Below are 22,079 nucleotides of genomic sequence, written 5' to 3'. Positions count from 1 at the left end.
CCAGGAGAGCTTCCAAGCTCAGATGCAGGAAAGGGGAACCCCGGCAGAGGCTGGCAGTTTTCCTGAGTAGAGAAAACTGAAAAATGACGGTAGTTAGTAAGAGTTGACAGGACAGAGAAGAGAAAACTGCAGACAGGACTCCAAAGGTTTGCAGAAGGTCACATCCAGTATTTAGTAGTGCTCTCATTAGCTAATAATGAGGAAACCTGAGGCCAGTAAAAGAAATGCCTGAAGTGATTATTGGGAGGATTATCTGATACATAGGTCTGGGAATAACACCTATTCCCAAAATCCGGGTAGAAAGACCTCTTTGGCATTCATGGGCATTGAGTAGAGTCTTACTGTATAATAAAGAATTTGGCTGACCTTTGCCCCTGGTTCCTGGGACATAGCCTCTAAACCCTTGGAATTTCCTGAGTGATATGAGTGCCCTTGTTATTCCTGATGGGCCCTATGTCTATGTCATTTGACGGTCTGTGTCAACTTGATGATATTCAGGCTAACAAGATGACTCAGGGTGGTAGCTGGCCATTTCAGAAACATCAACCACATGATGAGAGGTTGGGGCTTTGAGGTACATGATACCAGCCTGACTTCTGAAGAATGTTGAAGATTGAGTTCAATCACATAGCCAATGATTCAATCAATCAGGAACAGTAAGGAATCTCCAATAAAAACTCAAGACACTAAAGTTACTTGTTGGGAACCCTCCCAGACCCTGCACTATGTGTCTCTTCTATTGGCTGCTCCTGATTCATATCTTCACTGTTATAATAAAACTGTATCTTAAGTATAGTTGGCTCTTGAATAACATGGGGGTTAGGGGAGTCAATCCCTGCACAGTTAAAAATCCAGGTATAACATTGCACTCAGCTCTCTGAACTGCAGTTCTGTAATCTGCAGATTCTAGTAACCATGGACTGTGTAGTACAAATTTACTGGGAAAAAAAAAATCCACATAAGTGGATCTGAGCAGTTCAAGCCCATGTTGTTCAAGGGTCAACTGCACAGTACTTTGCTGAGTTCTGTGAATCATTCTAGTGAATCATCAAACCTGATGGGTTAGTGGGATCGCCTACATTTGTATCTAGTTACTACCAACTGTAGGCGGTCTGGGGACCCTTGAACTTACAGGTAGCATCGGAAGTAATGGCAGTCTTATGAATAACTGTGTCCTTAATCTGTGAAGTTTAGGTTAATTCCAAATAATGTCCAAAGTCACTAAAAATCACTGTGGTTACTGTTTCAGTCACTAAGTAATGTCCGACTCTTGAGACCTGATGGACTGTAGCCCGCTAGGCTCCTCTGTCCATGCGATTTCCCAGGCAAGAATACTGGAGTAGGTTGTCGTTTTCTTCTCCAGGGGATCTTCCTGACCCAGGATTGAACATGTGTCTTGTGCATTGGTAAGTGGACTTTTCACTACTGAGCCACCAGGGAAGCCCTCTTCCACTTATAATGGCCACCATATATTTTCCACTATTTTATTCTCAACACTACAGTTTGAATAGGTAATTTGCATACAACTGTTTATTCTGTACTCTAAGCCAGTTAATTTTAACATAATTCAAGATTGAATTGAAATACTTAGACTACTTTGTTCAGTCAGAGAAGCTAATAAACAAATTTAATAGTACTACTTTCAACATATGATAATTAATGCTTTATTTGGCTAGAATATTGAGAAAAATGTAATGATTCGATCCACCCTAAATTCAATAAATTCTATAAAGCAAGTTTGCTTTAAATCTAGAAGCTTGTTCTCACAAGTGTTTGCATCTAAGAGCACTGATTGAGAATATAAGGAGTATGTAGCAGAAAGAGCAAGGAGGATGGAGTAGGAAGATGCAAACCCTGGCTTTACAATTTGCTATACAATTTCTAAGCTTAGGTTGCTGAATCTTTAAAATGTAAATAATATGCATCCCTACTAACTTGTAGAACTATTGTGGTGGCAAAATAATATAAAGCATTTTGAGTTACAAAGAACCATATAAATGTTATATACTATTTGAGGAATCTCATCATAAATAGTGAAATAACAGCTAAATGTCCTACTGGTGATAGCTTAAAAGTTTCTTCGTCATGGATGAAGGACAGAAAGTATCTGAGCATAATTATACAGTATATTAGAAAAATGGCTGTACGTTTAAAGTATTTGTCTATTGATGTCAATATCTGCTCTTGTTTCTCAACTCAATTTGTGGGATAAAAAAATGCTTCTTAATTCTCATTCCAGATATCATACAAATTGCCATAGAGAGGAACAAAGAAAGGCAAGGGGGCAAAAATATTTCTCATCAGAAAAAAATGCAAACCAGAAGGCAATAGAGTAAATCTTTAAAATTCTCAAAGGACAGAACTGTCAGCCTAGAATTCTACATCCGGCAAAAGCATCTTCTTTCAAATACAAAGGACTTTGTAAGAAACACAGATGCTAAAAGAATTGATTACCAGTCAATTCACACTATAAGAAACATTAAAGGAAATCTTTCGGGTAGGAGGACACCAGATAGAAACACAGATTTACACAAAGGAATGGAGAGCACTGCAAATGGCAGCTACATGAGTAGACCTATAAGAATCTTTCACATTGTTTAAATCTCTTTAAAAGATAACTGGAACTATAACCACAATTCCATGACAGAGGAATAAATCAAGCCCCCAAAAAGCAATCAGTTCAGTTCAGTTCAGTCGCTCAGTCATGTCCGACTCTGCAACCCCATGAATCGCAGCACACCAAGCCTCCCTGTCCATCACCAACTCCCGGAGTTCACTCAACCTCATGTCCATCGAGACAGTGATGCCATCCAGCCACCTCATCCTCTGTCGTCCCCTTCTCCTCCTGACCCCAATTCCTCCCAGCATCAGGGTCTTTTCCAATGAGTCAACTCTTTGCATGAGGTGGCCAAAGTACTGGAGTTTCAGTTTTAGCATCAGTCCTTCAAATGAACACCCAGGATTGATCTCCTTTAGGATGGACTGGTTGGATCTCCTTGCAGTCCATGGGACTCTCAAGAGTCTTCTCCAATACCACAGTTTAAAAGCATCAATTCTTCAGCGCTCAGCTTTCTTTTTAGTCCAACTCTCACATCCATACATGACCACTGGAAAAACCATAGCCTTGACTAGATGGACCTTTGTTGGCAAAGGAATGTCTCTGCTTTTTAATATGCTGTCTAGGTTGGTCATAACTTGCCTTCCAAGGAGCAAGCGTCTTTTAATTTCATGGCTGCAATCACCATCTGCAGTGATTTTGGAGCCCCCAAAAATAGTCAGGCATTGTTTCCCCATCTATTTCCCATGAAGTGATGGGACCAGATGCCATGATTTTAGTTTTCTGAATGTTGAGCTTTAAGCCAACTTTTTCACTCTCCTCTTTCACTTTCATCAAGAGGCTTTTCAGTTCCTCTCCACTTTCTGCCATAAAAGTGGTGTCATCTGCATATCTGAGGTTATTGATATTTCTCCCAGCAATCTTGATTCCAGCTTGTGCTTCTTCCAGCCCAGCATCTCTCATAATGTACTCTGCATGTAAGTTAAATAAGCAGGGAGACAATATACAGCCTTGACGTACTCCTTTTCCTATTTGGAACCATCTGTTGTTCCATGTCCAGTTCTAACTGCTGCTTCCTGACCTGAATATAGGTTTCTCAGGAGGCAGGTCAGGTGGTCTGGTATTCCCATCTCTTTCAGAATTTTCCACAGTTTATTGTGATCCACACAGTCAAAGGCTTTAGCATAGTCAATAAAGCAGAAATAGATGTTTTTCTGGAACTCTCTTGCTTTTTTGATGATCCAGTGCATGTTGGCAATTTGATCTGTGGTACCTCTGCCTTTTCTAAAACCAGCTTGACCATCTGGAAGTTCACGGTTCACGTATTGCTGAAGTCTGGCTTGGAGAATTTTGAGCATTCCTTTACTAGCGTGTGAGATGAGTGCAATTGTGTGGTAGTTTGAGCATTCTTTGGCATTGCCTTTCTTTGGGATTGGAATGAAAACTGACCTTTTCAGTCCTGTGGCCACTGCTGAGTTTTCTAAATTTTCTGGCATACTGAGTGCAGTGCTTTCACAGCATCATCTTTCAGGATTTGAAATAGCTCAACTGGAATTCCATCACCTCCACTAGCTTTGTTCGTATGTCTGGCTCTAGGTGAGTGATCACACCATCGTGATTATCTGGGTCATGAAGATCTTTTTCGTACAGTTCTTCCGTGTATTCTTGCCACCTCTTCTTAATATCTTCTGCTTCTGTTAGGTCCGTACCATTTCCGTCCTTTATTGAGCCCATCTTTGCATGAAATGTTCCCTTGGTATCACTAATTTTCTTGAAGAGATCTCTAGTCTTTCCCATTGTGTTGTTTTCCTCTATTTCTTTGCACTGATCACTAAGGAAAGCTTTCTTCTCTCTCCTTGCTATTCTTTGGAACTCTGCATTTAGATGGTTATATATTACGTTTTCGCTTCTCTTCTTTCCACAGCTATTTGTAAGGCCTCCTCAGACAGCCATTTTGCTTTTTTGCATTTCTTTTCCATGGGGATGGTCTTGATCCCTGGTTCCTGTACAATAACACGAACCTCCGCCCATAGTTCATCAGGCACTCTATCAGATCTAGTCCCTTAAATCTATTTCTCACTTCCACTGTATAATCATTTTAGGTCATACCTGAATGGTCTAGTGGCTTTCCCTACTTTCTTCAATTTAAGTCTGAATTTGGCAATAAGGAGTTCATGATCTGAGCCACAGTCAGCTCCCAGTCTTATTTTTGCTGACTGTATAGAGCTTCTCCATCTTTAAAGTTAGATAAATTTATTTAAAAAAGAAAACAAAAACCCAACCATTTTAGTGCCCTTGACTCAGGCTAAAAGCACATAATACACTGAGATGTACTCATTCAGGAAATTACTGAACTTCAAGTAAGAAGAATAGAGTTGAGTTGATGATATTCTTGCCTGGAGCTGCCCCTAACTTTGCCTGGTAGTTCAACCAAGGCAAGATAGTTTGTGAAAACAATAATTTTTGCTTCTTGTAGAATCTTGCTTGATTTGGAGTGTCTCAGTTAAAGTGGTAATCTCAGTGACTAGTGAAAGAAGACCAGTGGCTCTGTTACCCAGAGGCTGCAAGTCTATTTGGAGCAAGTAGTTCTTGCCTGGAGAATCCCAGGGACGGGGGAGCCTGGTGGGCTTCTGTCTGTGGGGTCACACAGAGTCGGACACGACTGAAGCGACTTAGCAGCAGCAGCAGCAGCAATAAGTAGGCAGACTAGGCAGAAATTTAACAAGAAGTTCTGAGAATGAGACAGCCATAGGGAATTTCATAAATTCTCCACATACATACCCAAGACTGACCTTAGTCTGTGCACATGTGCAGCAGAGACCTTAGTGGGCCCAAGCCAACTAATCCTTGATCAACAGGGTCAGAGCCTATGCATGTGCCAAGGAGACATAAGAGAGTCCAGTGGAAAATAAAGGAATAACATTTGAATCCCAGTCCACACATCAAGAAAGTATAGATGCCTTATTGCCTTGAGGTATGTGAATACAATCTCTGATCAATCTTTGGCTAAACTGTAAGCTACATGGACACAGGGGTAATCTCAAGCATGCCAGGCTTAAAATTAAAACAAGACATAATGCTGGGTGCTTTAAGTATGCACTACTTCTCACAATAATCCTGCAAGGTCACTTAGTAAGTGTATAACCAAGAGCCAGAATCCAGTACTATTTCATTCCAAAGCTCCAAGTACTTTCCAAAGAATATGCATGTTCTGTTCTTTTCTTTTAGCATAAATCTTCACTTCCCTGAAGCAAACAAAATAATAAAATCTACTTCCTTCTCCCATACAAATCCCAGTAAGGAACAAGAAAATAATAATTCTCAACTTACTGCAAGAAGATTCATGATGGTATGCCCAGTCTCTCCGAACAATGGCTTCCGAAATCTGACGCTGAACAGTGGGCATGGATAAACTATGCAAATGAGAAATGAACCAACTAAGTTCAGCAACTTATAATTTTGGTAAAAGAGATATCAAGTTTCATAAAGTTCTCAAAATATAATTGTAATTACTCATTAGAGCACTGAATTCCTTCCTCTGTAGTTAGGAAGTCTTTTTTAAAAGCGTTCACTCTTATACATGTCTGAACACTCAGACACTCCTTAGATAAGCCAAACACCAGGTGATCCTAGCTGGCTCCTTGAACTTTATGGTTTCAACTGCCTGTGCAAGCTAGGGAGGTACAAACATTGTTTCCTCTAAATTTAATCCTTTCCTTACTTTATTTTGCTGATTCATAATACCATCCTCTTAATAATACCATGCGACAGAAAAGGCAAAGAAACTGACAGTCAACAACTTATATGACTTCACTCAAAGTAATAGAGCTAGTAAGAGGCAAAGTTAAAAACCTATTCTAGTGGTCTGATTCCTAGACCAGGGCAACTTTGATATGAAGTTTAAAATAAGGCTTGCATTCAGGCCTTAATGTCTTTAAAAACAATCATAGCTTAGTTGCACTGCTACAACCATGGGCACAGAGGCTCTTTTATTGCTTACTTTACCAGCTGAGAGTTATCTCTATACCACTAGCTTAATGTACCAATCTGCTACATTATATAAAATATAATTTGTCATAACTATTTTCCAAGCAAGTGACAAAAAATATGCTCACCATATATGGATACTATAAAAAGTACAGTTACTTGTTAAGCTGATATTCATTTTTTCTGAAGATGGTCCTGCATAAAACCTATAAATTAACCTATAAAACCAGTTAAGTTTACAAGGCAATAAATAATCACTAACATCCTCACTTGTTATTTTGAGTCCTTCCTATTACAGCCAAAGCAATGCAAGAGACAAGGGTCCAGAAGATCCCTGGAGGAGGCCGCGAAGAGAAAGCAGAGACACTGACCATATTTAGCTTAGTTATTTTAAAAGACTACTTCTGTTTAATTGTATCACCATGGGGCTCTGAATATCTCAAGTTTTTGCTTAGTTTTTATGTCTTGGTCTTGGTCATATAGTTTAGAAGAGGGTATTTTTAACTTACGTCGATATTCAGCTCCAAGTCTCAACATTAGTCGGATGGGAAACACTTTAGCCCAAGGAGTTTCCCATTTCTGAATGAGAATCCCAAACAAGTAGGGTGGGGTTGGGAGCACTAGGTCTTGCAGTGACTGGTAGGTAGATGTCACATATAAGAATCCACCATGTTCTTTACTCCCAAGGAAACTTTGACTGAAGAAGGAATGTCCCAAGTTGCCGACAACATTCCCTAAAACAAAAAAGTACATTAATTACTATCAATAAAACAATCATATTTTTAATAAACATTATCAGCACTGGGCCAGACATTACCAAACATTAATTCCCAACCTTTCACTATGAAAGACACACATTTATAAAGTTGTTTTTTAAATAAATGGCATTTATTAAATGAAAATTTGTTTTCCAATTTGATGAGGGCTTCTGGTGAGCATAAAATCAGTTCAGTTCAGTTCAGTTCAGTCGCTCAAGTCATGTCCGACTCTTTGCGACCCCATGAATCACAGCACGCCAGGCCTCCCTGTCCATCACCAACTCCCGGAGTTCACTCAAACTCATGTCCACAGAGTCGGTGATGCCATCCAGCCATCTCATTCTCTGTCGTCCCCATCTCCTCCCACCCCCAACTTTTCCCAGCATCAGAGACTTTTCCAGTGAGTCAACTCGTCGCATGAGGTGGCCAAAGTATTGCAGTTTCAGCTTTAGCATCAGTCCTTCCAATGAACACCCAGGATTGATCTCCTTTAGAATGGACTGGTTGGATCTCCTTGCAGTCCAAGGGACTCTCAAGAGTCTTCTCCAACACCACAGTTCAAAAGCATCCATTCTTCGGTGATCAGCTTTCTTCACAGTCCAACTCTCACATCCATACATGACCACTGTAAAAACCATAGCCTTGACCAGACGGACCTTTGTTGGCAAAGTAATGTCTCTGCTTTTCAATATACTATCAAGGTTGGTCATAACTTTCTTTCCAAGGAGTAAGTGTCTTCTAATTTCATGGCTGCAATCAGCATCCACAGTGATTTTGGAGCCCAAACAAATAAAGTCTGACACTGTTTCCACTGTTTTTCCATCTATTTCCCATGAAGTGATGGGACCAGATGCCATGATCTTTGTTTTCTGAATGTTGAGCTTCAAGCCAACCTTTTCACTCTCCTCTTTCACTTTCATCAAGAGGCTTTTCAGTTCCTCTTCACTTTCTGCCATAAGGGTAGTGTCATCAGCATATCTGAGGTTATTGATATTTCTCCCGGCAATCTTGATTCCAGCTTGTGCTTCTTCCAGCCCAGCGTTCCTCATGATGTACTCTGCATATAAGTTAAATAAGCAAAGTGACAATATACAGCCTTGACGTACTCCTTTTCCTATTTGGAACCAGTCTATTGTTCCATGTACAGTTCTGACTGTTGCTTCCTGACCTGCATACAGGTTTCTCAAGAGGCAGGTCAGGTAGTCTGGTATTCCCATCTCTTTCAGAATTTTCCAGTTTATTGTGATCCACACAGTCAAAGGCTTTGGCATAGTCAGTGAAGCAGAAATAGATGTTTTTCTGGAACTCTCTTGCTTTCTCCATGATCCAGTGGATGTTGGCAATTTGATCTCTGGTGCTTCTCCCTTTTCTAAAACCTGCTTGAACATCTGGGAGTTCATGGTTCACATATTGCTGAAGCCTGGCTTGGAGAATTAAATACCTTGCATTATTAGCACACTCTAGTTTATCTGGCTAAAAGACATCAAAAAATATTGATACCTTCCTTTAGATTATACAACTTACTGTATGAATTACTTTAGAGGTCTCAGGATCAGAATTATTACTTCAAAGGTCATGAAAAAATATTAGGATTAGGTACCTGCTCTCACACAGTTTACAGTCCCATTGAATAAATAAATTCATTTCATGAATATAATTAATGAAGACATTAAGGACAGATACATAAGAGTCACTTAAGGGAAAAAATTTATGGACAAAGTAGAACCACAGATTGGATTTATTCTAATTTTATTAATAGTTGAAATAAATATGAAACAGAAACAACCTAGGGCTTATTTAATCTCATATCACGCAGGTTTTTTTCTTTTACTTGTGAATGCTCTTAACCAAGCACTTTCTACTCAAGTATTTTTTGAATGAAATAGCAACAAATCACCCTTCATTAAGGAGACAGTTTCCTTAGTTTAGAATTACAAAAGAACTTTCTGATAAGAGCTGTTCAATAATGTAACAGAAGATATATTCTGAGACATATGCAAACTTCCTTTGACACCTCTGAAATAATAGCAAGTAGAGAAATCGCCATCAGAGAAGTTAATGCTTACTTTCCTTGGAAACTAGAGTCTATTTGCAGAACAGTTCAGTGATGGAACGTAGAATCCTTGAGAAAAGTGGAAGCTATACCAATAGCAGGGACCACAAGTGGAGAGAATGCAACCCCACAAAATCCAGAGAAGCTTTACCGCTGAAAGCCACGTTCACCTGTGCATCATCTTCCAAATACCTTCGGGGTAGTACCTCTGCCTCACTGGAAAAGACCCTGAAGCTGGGAAAGATTGAGGTCAGAAGGAGAAGAGGGCGACAGAGGAGAAGATGGTTGGATGGCATCATCAAATCAATGGACATGAGTTTGAGCAAATTCCAGGAGATGCTGAAGGACAGGGAAGTCTGGCGTGCTGCAGTCCATGGGGTCACAAAGAGTCAGACATGAGTAAGCGACTGAACAACAACATTTGCCCCAGGATTAACCAAATTTGGCTGCACATTTAAACTGCTGGGCCAGATCTATAAGAACAGAATAATTCCAATATCAAGGAAGGAAAATGTTATTTTGGGAAGAAAAATCACAGATTTTGAAGTCACAGAGACATGGGTTTGAACACTAGTTTGAGCGCTTACTATTACGAGATTGGAGGCAAGTTACCTAATTTCTGTGAGCTTCAACATCTGTAACGATAGGGAAGATTACACTAAATTTCAGACTTGATATGAATAAAGGATAGAATATATTGTAAAATGCCAAATAGCATCTTGCACACAGTGTGTTCTCAAAACATGTTAACTAGATGGGGAAACAGTGACACACTTTATTTTCTTGGGCTCCAAAATCACTATGGATGATCACTCAGCCATGAAATTAAAAGATGCCTGCTCCGTGAAAGAAAAGCAACGACAAACCTAGACAGAATATTAAAAAGCAGAGACATTTCTTTGCCTACAAAGGTCTATATAGTCAAAGCTATGGTTTTTCCAGTAGTCATGTGTGGATGTGAGTAGGACCATAAAGAAGGCTGAGTGCCAAAGAATTGATACTTTTGAACTGTGGTGCTGGAATACTCTTGAGAGTTCCTTGGACTGCAAGAAGATCAAACCAGTCAATCCTAGAGGAAATCAATCCTGAATATTCACTAGAGGGACTGATGCTGAAGCTGAAGCTCCAGTACTTTGACCACCTGATGTAAATAGCTGACTCATTAGAAAAGACCCTGATGCTGGGGAAGATTGAAGGCAGGAGGAAAAGGGGATGACAGAGGACGAGATGGTTGGAAGGCATCACCAACTCAATGAACGTGAGTTTGAGCAAGCTCTGGGAGATGGTAAAGGACAGGGAAGCCTGGTGTGCTGCAGTCCATGGAGTTGCAAAGAGTTGAACACTACTGAACCACTGAACAACATCCATTCAACCATACAGACAAATCTCAAAAGCATTGCACTAAAAAAATTAGTCAAACACAACAGTGAGATTCCATTTATATAACTTTCTCAAAAATGTAAAACTACAGGGACAGAAATCATATTACTAGTTGCCAGGAGCAGAGGGTAAAGTGAGGGGATTAAATAACAAGGGACATGAGGCAGGGTTTAAAAATAATGAAAATATTATATATTTGATACTGGTAGCTGTCACCGGACTTTATTGTTTTCTCTAGATTCACTGAACTGAATATATGTGTAATTATCTACAGTAATATATGTCTAAAAAGACACGTTACTGTATATAAATTATACCTCATATACTTGACTAAAAAAACTCAGAGAACTTTAGTAGTGAACTTACAGAAAATCAAAGAGAAGGAGACAGTTCTAAAAGCCAAAGGGGAAAGACAAATAACTATTTATTAAAAAAGGAAAAGGGGAATTATTTGGCAGTCCACTGATTAGGATGCTGCCCTTACACTGTAAAGGCCAAGGGCTTGGTCCCTAGCAGGGGAACTAAGAATCCATAACATATGCAGCTCAAAAAAAGCAGCTAGATTGCAGGCTTCCCTGGTAGTTCAGATGGCAAAGAATCTGCCTGCAATGCAGTAGACCCAGATTCAACCTCTGGGTCAGGAAGATCCTCTTGAGTAGGAAATGGCATCCCACTCCAGTAGTCTCACCTGGAGAAATCCAGTAACAGAGGAGCCTGGCAGGCTCTCGTCCATGGGGTCACAAAGAGTAGGAGAAGACTGAGAGACAAACATTTTCACTTTTTTTCAGATTGCAGAAAATGCCAGAAGACAATGAAATAATACCTTCAGAGTACTTGCTAAGAAGGGAGGGAAAAAAATCTGTTAACCTACAATTCTGTAGCCAATTAATTATTCAAGAATGACGGAAAAATAAAAACATTTCAGACATACAAAGACTAATGGAGTTTAACAACCATATAACCTCATCAAGAGAACTAATTAAAAGATGTATTTCATCAAGAAAAGCAAGTCCTAATGGAAACATGGGATACTAAAAGAGCAGATAACAAGAAAATATAGTGGTAAATTTAATAATTTTGATTGAACTGAAAATCAATATTGATTTTTAATACTGGAATTAAAAACTGAATATAACTGAATATAAGTAATATTTTTTTTCTTTTACAAAAGGTAAAACAAATTACAACAAATGTAAGAATGGCAAAGATATTAAATGAGTGAAGTATGCTGAGGTCTGTGTCATGTTTGGAAGGACCGAAATGCTCTGAGGCAGAATTGTCAGCTTCCTCTTGTTCACACCTTGTTTAATTCCCCACCTTTCTGTGGGGAAAACACCTATTAATATATTGGGTGCGACTCCCCCATGATTAGGTTACTAATCAATAAACTTTGAGTTAATCAACAGGGAGATTATCAGAGTTGGCCTGACATAAGCTCTTTAAATCTAGGTCTAGAGGTCAGGTCAGTCCTGCTGACCTGAAGGAAAGGAAACACCCATGTGGAAAACTATCTATGAGGCAAGGAACCGCAGGCAGTCTCTAGGAGCCAAGAGTACTTCCCAACCAGTAGTAATAAGAAAATGGGTATTTGTAAGAAAGTGAATTCTGCCAACAACCTGAGGACCCTGGGCTCCAAATGAGAAGCCCAGCATAGCTAACACCTTAAGGCACCCTGAGATGAAGATTCACCTAAGCTGTGCCTGGACTCCTAACCTATGGAAACTGAGATAATACATTTGTGTTGCTTTAAGCCAGTAAGCTTGTGGCTTAGGGATACAGTAATAAAAAACTAATACATACTGAATTTAACTCTGTCAGAAAAAGGTCCTAGTTAACACTTATGTTGAAAAAATTAAAGGAATCCCAAAGAAAATGCAAATGCAATAGAAACAGGGGCAAAAGATATAAACAGGATGTATCTGTCACAGAAAAAAAACTATACATGGCCAATAAATACATGAAAATATGCTCAGTCTCATTAATAGTCAGTGAAATGCAATTTAGAGTGAGATATCATTTTATATCCACCAGTATGGCAAAAATTAAAACTCAGATAATATCAAGTGTTGACAACTTTTATACACTGGAGATGGGCACAGACAGATATAAACTGGTAAACCTCTCTGGGAAACAGTTTAACATCACCTAATAATGTTGAAGATATCTATACCATATAAAAAAGCGATTTTTCTCCTAAGCATTGTTGTTGTTTAGTCACTAAGTTGTGTCTGATACTTTTGCAACCCCATGGACTATAGCCTGCCAGGTTCCTCAGTCGATGGGGTTTCCCAGCAAGAATACTGGTTGCTGTTGTTCAGTCGCTAAGTTGTGTACGACTCTTTGCAACCCCATGAAGTGCAGTATGCCAGGCTTCCCTGTCCTTCACTATCTCCCAGAGTTTGTTCAAACTCATGTCCATTGAGTCAGTGTGCCATCCGACCATCTCATCCTCTGTCACCCCCATCTCCACCTGCCCTCAATCTTTCCCAGCATCACGGTCTTTTCCATTGAGTCAGCTCTTCACCAAAGTATTGCAGCTTCAGCTTCAGCAACAGTCCTTCCAATGAATATTCAGGGTTGATTTCCTTTAGGACTGACTAGTTGGATATCCTTGCTGTCCAAGGGACTCTCAAAAGTCTTCTCCAGCAACACACTTCAAAAGCATCAATTCTTCAGTGCTCAGTCTTCTTTATGGTCCAACTTTCACATCTGAACATGACTACTGGAAAAACCACAACTTTGACCATACAGATCTTTGTCCAATACTGATATCTCTGCTTTTTAATATGCTGTCTAGGTTTGTCATAGATTTTTTCCTAGGAACAAGCATCTTTTAATTTCGTGACTACAGTCACTGTCCATAGTGATTTTAGAGCCTAAGAAAATAAAATCTGTTACTGTTTCCACTTTTTCCCCTATCTAATTGCCATGAAATGATGGGACCAGATGCCATGATCTTTTTTGAATGCTGAGTTTTAAGCCAGTTTTCTGTAAAACCCAAACAAATTTTTTGGCTAACCCAATGTGTAAAAAACCAAGAAATGTTTAGTTTGGCTTCAATGGTAGTATGAGGAGATTACTAGTGGTAAATGAGATTGAGAATAGAGGATCAGATATGTAGAACACTGAATGTCAGAGTACACAGTTTATTCTAAAGGTAACATGAAGCCAAGAAAGGTTTTTGAGTAAAAAAGGGGAATAACTGAAGACTAACTCCAGAAAAAATAATCTGGTACATACAGTTCCTGTTTCATTCAAATTCATGTTCTGAGTGTCTGTTTGCAAAACATAAGTATAAGACATGGAGGAAGGGAGGGGAGATGGGGAGAAATAACTTTCCCATGCCCTGCAATAACCACTAGGCATCCTGAAACTCTCAGAATGTCACTTCTCACAAACCACCATTTCCCCCCTCATTGTGGAAAGGATAAGCGGTGATGTATGACCAAAAATTGTATATACACTAAAAGAGAAACATATATAAACACATATATGCCTATATACATTATTATTACTACATGTAGTTTACATTAAAAATTCATAAAAGAATTATAAAGACAGTTCATATAAGGGCTTCTGCAGTCTTTTGAATGACATATAGCAGAGAAACCACTAAGCTAGAGATAGTGTTTAAGGTTTTAGACTGAAGGGAAATTTAATAGTATGTCTTTATATTAGTATATTTAGTCTTTTGAACTTCTAATAGCTATGCATTTACTTTCATATTGTTACAGTTAATAATATTTATAATTTACTTTGAAATCATAATAAAGTCACCCATGCTAGTGGTTTTTGAAACTTGAAAATTAAATATCTACATTATGATTATATGAATATTATTAAACAAGTTGGCAAGTTATCATTATCCTTCCTTCTACCAGATAACAATACCATTTCCTAAACCAATCAAAGGAAAAGATTCTTACACTGTGGTCAGTGGATTATCTTACAACTCTGATTACAGTCTTTGTAAAATAACAACTACACTAGATAAAGTATTAAAATTTATAACTTCCTCAAACCATGCCAAATTCTAACTTGCCAATAATTCCAAAGTCCAATGCCAGGCTTCCAAATTAAAGACTATTATTTTGCATCTGAGTCCAAAATTTTTTATCAACTATAAAGGGTGCAGACAAACTCATATAGTATCCCCACCTGCCAGAGCATCCCGATAAAGCTGCACAAAATGGCTGAAGATATCCTTCGGCAAACACTTTTCATCTGGTAGACACTGCAGAAGAATGACAATCTCAGACTGACCAACTGCATGCATTCCCTTTGTTGTGAAACACCAGCACTTCCTGTTCACATCTACAGATGAAATAAAAATATACAAATGAAGACTTTCTTCTCAATCCTTACCCTTAAGAAATGCACAGAACTCTGTTTTAACACACTGAGGAATAAAATAGATCCCACTGACTTTGTATAATTCAACTGTGAACTGTCACTACTGAGCCAAAGGACTACTGCAGAAAATAAAACACACCAATGCCTCTGGCTCTGAGCAAACACTTAGATTGGATTCAGGCTGTGGCCTACAGAAAATATATTTTGATGCACACTTATTAAATTTAAACTGTGATTCAAAGAGTCTAGCTATTTGTACTCTTTCCTGGAAGAAAGTTTCAGATAACCAGCAAGAGAACTTAAACTGACTTCATCCTGTAAAAAGTGGTGAAATGGATGGCTTTTCTGGACTAGTTACTTCCACTTCTTCACTTTAAGGCTATGCAGAGCCACAACAACACAAGCTATATGTAGTTCAAAACAATGTTCAGTCCATGATACTTTTATTATTTGTACTTCAACACAAGATTCTCAATGGAATTAAAAGAGGGGTCAAATAAAATTATGGATATCATGATATAAATCAACACTAATAAAAGATCTTTCTTTCCCTCTGGGAATTGTTTCTTTATATACCAAACAAAAGGTGCCCAGTCCAACTATATTAAGATGGTGCACACTTAAGGAATTCTAGACGAGCTATTTTCTAAGTATATAAACTAGATATGGTAAATTGAAATTGCAACCAAATTATTTAAAAATTTGATCCTAGAAGGAAAGGTGGCAAGCAAATACACAATGAGACTGGAGGACTGTTTCCCAACGCTTTCTTCGTCTCTCCAAAACTGCCCATAACATTCATGCAGGATAAATGCATTCTCCGTTTTCCAGTATAATACTGGAACCAAGATTTGAAGTTACCGTCCTCTCTCTCATTCTGTTGCCTAAGAAGCTAGCACCAAGAATTGAGAACTTTCTTCTGAATTCTAACTTGTGGTACACTGAAGTTTTACTATGAGTTAGTTAACACTACTCCCAAATAAGATTTTGCACCACGATGAAATGTTTCTGAGATTTAAACCTAGCATGTATAAATTGATCCCCCTGGATAATTTATCCACCTCTAGTTATCCGAGTGGTGAGTTGTGACTTGGCATACCCATCTCAGGAAGAACTTAACTCAGAAGTTCTATTTGGCTTTCCTCCATGGAGAATTCACTTATCTCACTCCTTTGACCAAAAAAAGTCTCAGTCCCACAGTTGTCCTCAAGGATATATAATTTTAAAGAAACCAACTTTTTCAGTACCCAGTTTTCATTAAGATGTATTTCTTCAGCAACCAGTTTTCATTGAGGATTTATTAGATTAAAAATACTTGTATGTAATGAATCTAAAAGCTTTATTATCTATGACTCAGGACCTCATTTTAATTAAAAAAAAAACACAAATTTTCAACTTACAGTTTACAATTTTAACCATTGACAACAAATTTGCATTTAAAACAAATACAAGTGGGTCAGGGCCACCATCCTCCAACTGCTGCATTACTGAAATCTGTGATGGTTTCTCTTCCACAGCATAGTCTGTAAAGGGAGAAAACAATGTAAGAGACTGGTTAGAGAGACAAATCAAGAAAGAAATCTGACAGAGGAATGGCCTCATTATTCATAGGAAAAAGCAACTGATTTATAGATAGGCAAATACAGGTTTATATCTACTACCCTAGTGTCATATTAATAGTGCCCCTTTTATTCTCAAAAGTGATCCAGTTCAGTTGGGATAGTAACACAGTTATCCTGTGTTTAGACTTCTCCACACAATGGTTTATATCACAGTCTAAAAACAACTCTTTTTGATTTAACAAAAATCCTCCAACTATCATAATAAGAATTTCATATATGACATGTGAAAAGAAAACACAATCTTATTTAACAACAGAAGTCAAGTTAATTTCTTATTAAGATTTATTAAAATAACCCAAACTTGAAACCTAAGTGGCAAATTTACTTACAAAAGAATATTTTTAGACGGTTCTAGTAAAGAAGCATTATCCAATCAAAAGAACGCTTAACTTTATGTGAAAGTTCATTGCTGAAGCATCTGAGACACAAGCTGGATTTGACAGTATGATACATTCAGCCCAGCACCATGACAGGAACAGAAAACACAAACATGAATTCAGACTGAAGGAATTCATGGTTTAGGTGAAAAAATCAGACCTATACAGTATGTACATTACAGTGAAAAATGTGTTAATATAGTAATAGTCTATAAGAATTTCTATTTAAACAGAGATGAGGATCTAAAATACTACTACAAAGACCTCCAAGGTAGGATTCAGAGTTTTCCATTAATGTGGATTTTGAAAGATTGAGAAGTTATTCAAGGAGACTGGCATATAGCAGGGTATTCTATTTTAGAGAGAAGAAAGGAAAATACTAAAAATATTTATCACATGCCTACTTTGTACCAATTTTCTTATTATGTATTTTCAGGTATGAAATCTAATTTAATATTCATAATGATACTTAAATAGGTATAGTTACATAATTTAAAAGAAAACAAAAAAATAGGAAAAGGATTCAGAGAGATAAATGACTTGCTTACTGGATCATAAGGGCTTCCCTGGTAGCTCAGTTGATAAACAATCCACCTGCAATGCAGGAGACCTGGTTCGATTCCTGGGTCACGAAGATCTGCTGGAGAAGGAATAGGCTACCCACTCCAGTATTCTTGGGCTTCCCTGGTGGCTCAGTTGGTAAAGAATCATCCTGCAATGCAGGAGACCTGGGTTTGATCCCTGGGTTGGGAAGAATCCCCTAGAGACGGGAATGGCTACCCACTCCAGTATTCTGGCCTGGAGTATTCTGGCCTGGAGAATTCCATGGACTGCACAGTCCATGAGGGTGCAAAGAGTAAGACAGGACTGAGCATCTTTCACTGGATTATACAGCTAGAATGAACTGGTACTAGAATTAAACCTCAGGCTTTTCCAGCTCTTAATTAAGTCCGTGTTCTTCCCACTATTCCACACCATAAGAAAAAGCATGGAAGTGTGGAATATGAACACTCAGAAAACAGCAAATAATCTGTAGTATGCCTGTAAAGTACTAGGGTGATGACTGGAAATAAAATTAGATAAATAAATTGAGATAAAGTTACTAGGAACACTGTAAGTCAAAGGAAGTAATTTATCCTGAAGGCATTGGGAACCCATTGAATTTTCTAAGCAAGAATAGTATATGATAATATCTATGTTTAAAAAGATAACTGGACCTAAGCAAGATTATAAGCTTTTGCATCACAAAGAAAACCATCAACAAAATGAAAAGGAAATCTACAGACTAGGAGAGTATTTGCAAATGATGCAACCAACAAGAGCTTAATTTCCAAAATATACAAACAGCTCACACATCTCAGTAACAAAAAATAATCCAATCAAAAATGAGCAGAAAACCTAAAGAGACATTTCTCCAAAGAAGACATACAGATGGCCAACAGGCACATGAAAGAAAAGATGCTCAACATCACTAACAGAAAAATGCAAATCAAAACTACAATGAAGTACCACCTCATACCAGTCAGAATTGCTATCACTAAAAAGTCTACATATAACAAATCCTGGAGAGGCTGTGGAGAAAAGAGAACCCTCTTACACTGTTGGTGGGAATGTAAATTGGTGAAGCTATTATGTAGAACACTACAGAGATTCCTCAAAAAACTAAAAATAGATTTGCCGTATAATCCAGCAATTCAACTTCTGGGCATATACCTGGTCAAAACTATAATTTGAAAAAATGCACCCACACCTATGTTCAGAGTAGCAACATTTAAAATAGCCAAGACATGGAAACAACCTGAATGTCCATTGACAAATGAACAGATAAAGAAGATATGGTGTATATATACACAATGAAATATTACTAAGCTATAAAAAAAAAGCAAAATAATGCCATTTGCAGTTACATGAATGGATCTAGAGATTACTATACTAAGCGAAGCAAGTCAGAAAGAGAAAGCCAAATACCATATGATATCACCTATATGTAGATTCTCTATAAAACAGAAACAGACTCACAGACATAGAAAATAGATTTGTCATTGCCAAGGGAAATGGGAGTGTGGGGGAGGGTTGGATTGGGAGTTTGGGACTAGCAGATGCAAACTATTATATATAGAAAGGATTAAAAAAACAAGGTCCTACTATACAGCACAGGGTACTATATTCAATGTCCTGTTACAAATCATAAAGGAAAATATATCAGAAAGTGTATATATATATATACACATGTTCACACACACATACATATATATACACACAAACACATGTATAACTGAATTACTTTGCTCCACACCAGAAACTAACACATTGTAAATCAACTGTACTTAAAAAAAATAAAAGATAACTAGCACCAATGTGCAAGATTAAATAAAGGTGAGAAAAACAGAAGGCAAAGAGACGAGGAAAAAGACTAGGACAAAAGTGAAGAAAGATTATTGGAAAAAACCATCTCCTGAAAATGTACTGATTGGATGCTGATCTGGATCTATCAACAAGAAAATTTCACAGAAAGATAAGCATTCTTTTGAAGCTGAGTAGTAACTTAGCTTCTTACCAGGGCTCACTAAAAATATTTTTTAACAGAAAATTGGTGCTTATGTTCTGTGCTCTCCACTTATTATATATACATTTCTGAACGTGCATTCTACTCAAAACAAAAAGTTAAATGAATATACTGACTGTATAATGTGGGTCAATCCTAGAACTATGAGCAACTCTTCACAGAGTATTATATGCTTGGAATATAAAGAAAACTGACAATAAGCTACATTTATATTACAATTAAAAATAATATACCCTTTCAACAAATGAAATTATAATATAAAAACATAAATATATTCTCTAAAACAATCACTAACAGCAACAGTGCTTTTCATGGCACTGAATAATCACTTTATGGTTGCTAGAAAAGAGAAAGGAGGTTATTACTTGAATTCTCTCTCATTCCCTTAATTGGAAGGCAACATTTTGCATGTATAACTATCCCTGTTTAAACATCTAAGTCTACATACCTCCTTTTACCCCAGTGGAGATGAGAATGGGAGGAAGGCCATCTTCAGGAATAAGGTTCATTGCACTGCCAACAGGACTTCCGACCTGAGTTATACTTCCAGAGAATAGAGAAATATTCGTCTAGGAAAAGTAAATTGGCATAGACAGCATTACAGAGAGTTCAAGAATTTGGTAGGATATATTCAAGACTACAAACGGGAATTTAAGTGAAAACTTCAAATTCATACTTTTTGAAACATAGCATAAGATACTCAATAACCTGTGGGTCTCAAGGGCTGGGCTTAAACTATGAATGAAAACGTGAAAATTTTTACAGTTGTATAGTTTCTCCTTTTGGCATCATCAAATTATAGTAATGAGAGAAAGCTTCCTTTACCAAGGTTTCTTTTACCATAAAAGAAAAATATTTTTTAAACCAGCAGTGGCAACAGAAACAAAATTTCATTATTTCATACTTTCTGAACATTTACACATTTGGATCTACTTAAAGTCTTAGTGATAGGCTTTTTCAAAGTAACTTTGAGAACTGGGGTGATAGTTATACAACAATGTAAATGTAATTTAAAATGGTTTAAAAAGGCAAATTTTATATTATATATATTATACTATAATTTAAAAAATTAACTTTGATAACATACAGTTTTCATTTACTTTGAAATGAAATTATACTTCAAGTTCTTTTTCTTTGCATCAATATGAAGATCACATTAACTAAACTTAATAAAGTATAATGTTGCAGAATACATCTTGAGTGGGTTTAAATCCACTTAATCAACAATAGAATATGCTCAGAGAGCTATTAAAATGATGCTCTACTCTCTATATTCTTCACAACTTAAGCAAGAAACAGAAGCTTTAAGCACTATTTACAGTAGCCAAGACATGACACAGAAGCAACCCAAGCATCCACTAACAGATGAATGGATAAAGAAGATACATATATATGCACACATACGCACACACATAGGGCTTCCCAGGTGGTGCTAGATGTAAAGAACCCACCTGCCAACGCAGGAGACATAAGAGGCATGGGTTTGATCCCTGGGTCAGGGAGATCCCTGGAGGAGGAAATGGCAACCCACTTCAGTATTCTTGCCTGGAAAATCCCAGGGACAGAGGAGTTTGGTGGGCTACAGTCCATGGGGTCTCAAAGAATCATGCACACAAGAGCACGTGTGTGTACACACACACACACACACACACACACACACACAGAAAGAGAGGAAGATTACTCAGCCATAAAAAAGAATGAAATAATGTCATTTGTAGCAACTTGGACAGACCTAGACATTATCATACTAAAGGAAGTAAGTGAGAAAGACAAATATCACATATTTATATATGGAATCTAAAAAAATTAATACAAATAAACTTATTTATAAACCAGAAATAGAGTCACAGACTTAGAAAACAAACTTTCCCTAAAAGGGAAAGGGGGAGCTGATAAATTAGGAGTTTGGGATTAACACAGACACACTAGTTTATATAAAATAGACAAACAGCAAGTTCCTACTGTATAGTCAGTATCTTGCAATAAGCTATAATGGAAAAGAATATGAAAAAGAATATATAAATATATAATATGCATTAATGAATCACTTTGTTGTACACTTTGCTATATATAATACAACACTGTGAATCAATAATACTTCAACTGTTAAAAAAGAAAGCTTTAAAAAAGTTAAAGGAAAAGCACATAAAAACTGTTTAATATGTTTAAAAATGTTTATAGCAGCTTTACTCAAATAGCCCAAACATGGAAACGATCCAAATGCCCATTAATAGGAGAACAGATAAATTGTGGCATAGCCATATGATGGAACATTACTCAGCAATAAAAAATATTTACTTTTGATGTACCCACCATGGATAAATCTCATTAGTTAGAGTTTAAGAAGCTAGACACAAAACATTATAGACTATATTTTTCCATTTATATGAAATTCAAAAACAGGCAAAACAAATCTGTGGTGATAC

General features: G+C 37.4%; 1 protein-coding gene across 6 annotated transcripts in view; it reads right to left on the bottom strand.

The window, feature by feature from the left end:
* ZFYVE9 (zinc finger FYVE-type containing 9) overlaps window positions 1-22,079 on the bottom strand; it is a 189,735-nt gene that overhangs the window by 43,430 nt on the left and 124,226 nt on the right. For all 6 annotated transcript variants that reach the window (XM_088835291.1, XM_088835290.1, XM_088835292.1 and 3 more), the window contains 5 exons: window positions 20,102-20,222; window positions 16,489-16,611; window positions 14,894-15,049; window positions 7,054-7,278; window positions 5,888-5,970 (listed from right to left, as the gene is read on the bottom strand). In XM_088835291.1, the coding sequence (XP_088691417.1) occupies window positions 5,888-5,970; window positions 7,054-7,278; window positions 14,894-15,049; window positions 16,489-16,611; window positions 20,102-20,222 (708 nt within the window). The remainder of the gene's footprint in view (window positions 1-5,887; window positions 5,971-7,053; window positions 7,279-14,893; window positions 15,050-16,488; window positions 16,612-20,101; window positions 20,223-22,079) is intronic.

The sequence above is a fragment of the Moschus berezovskii genome, chromosome 4, assembly GCF_049115385.1.
Source record: "Moschus berezovskii isolate FMDL1 chromosome 4, NW_MosBer_1.0, whole genome shotgun sequence".
Classification (NCBI taxonomy): domain Eukaryota; kingdom Metazoa; phylum Chordata; class Mammalia; order Artiodactyla; family Moschidae; genus Moschus; species Moschus berezovskii.
This window is presented reverse-complemented; position numbering and strand designations above follow the sequence as displayed.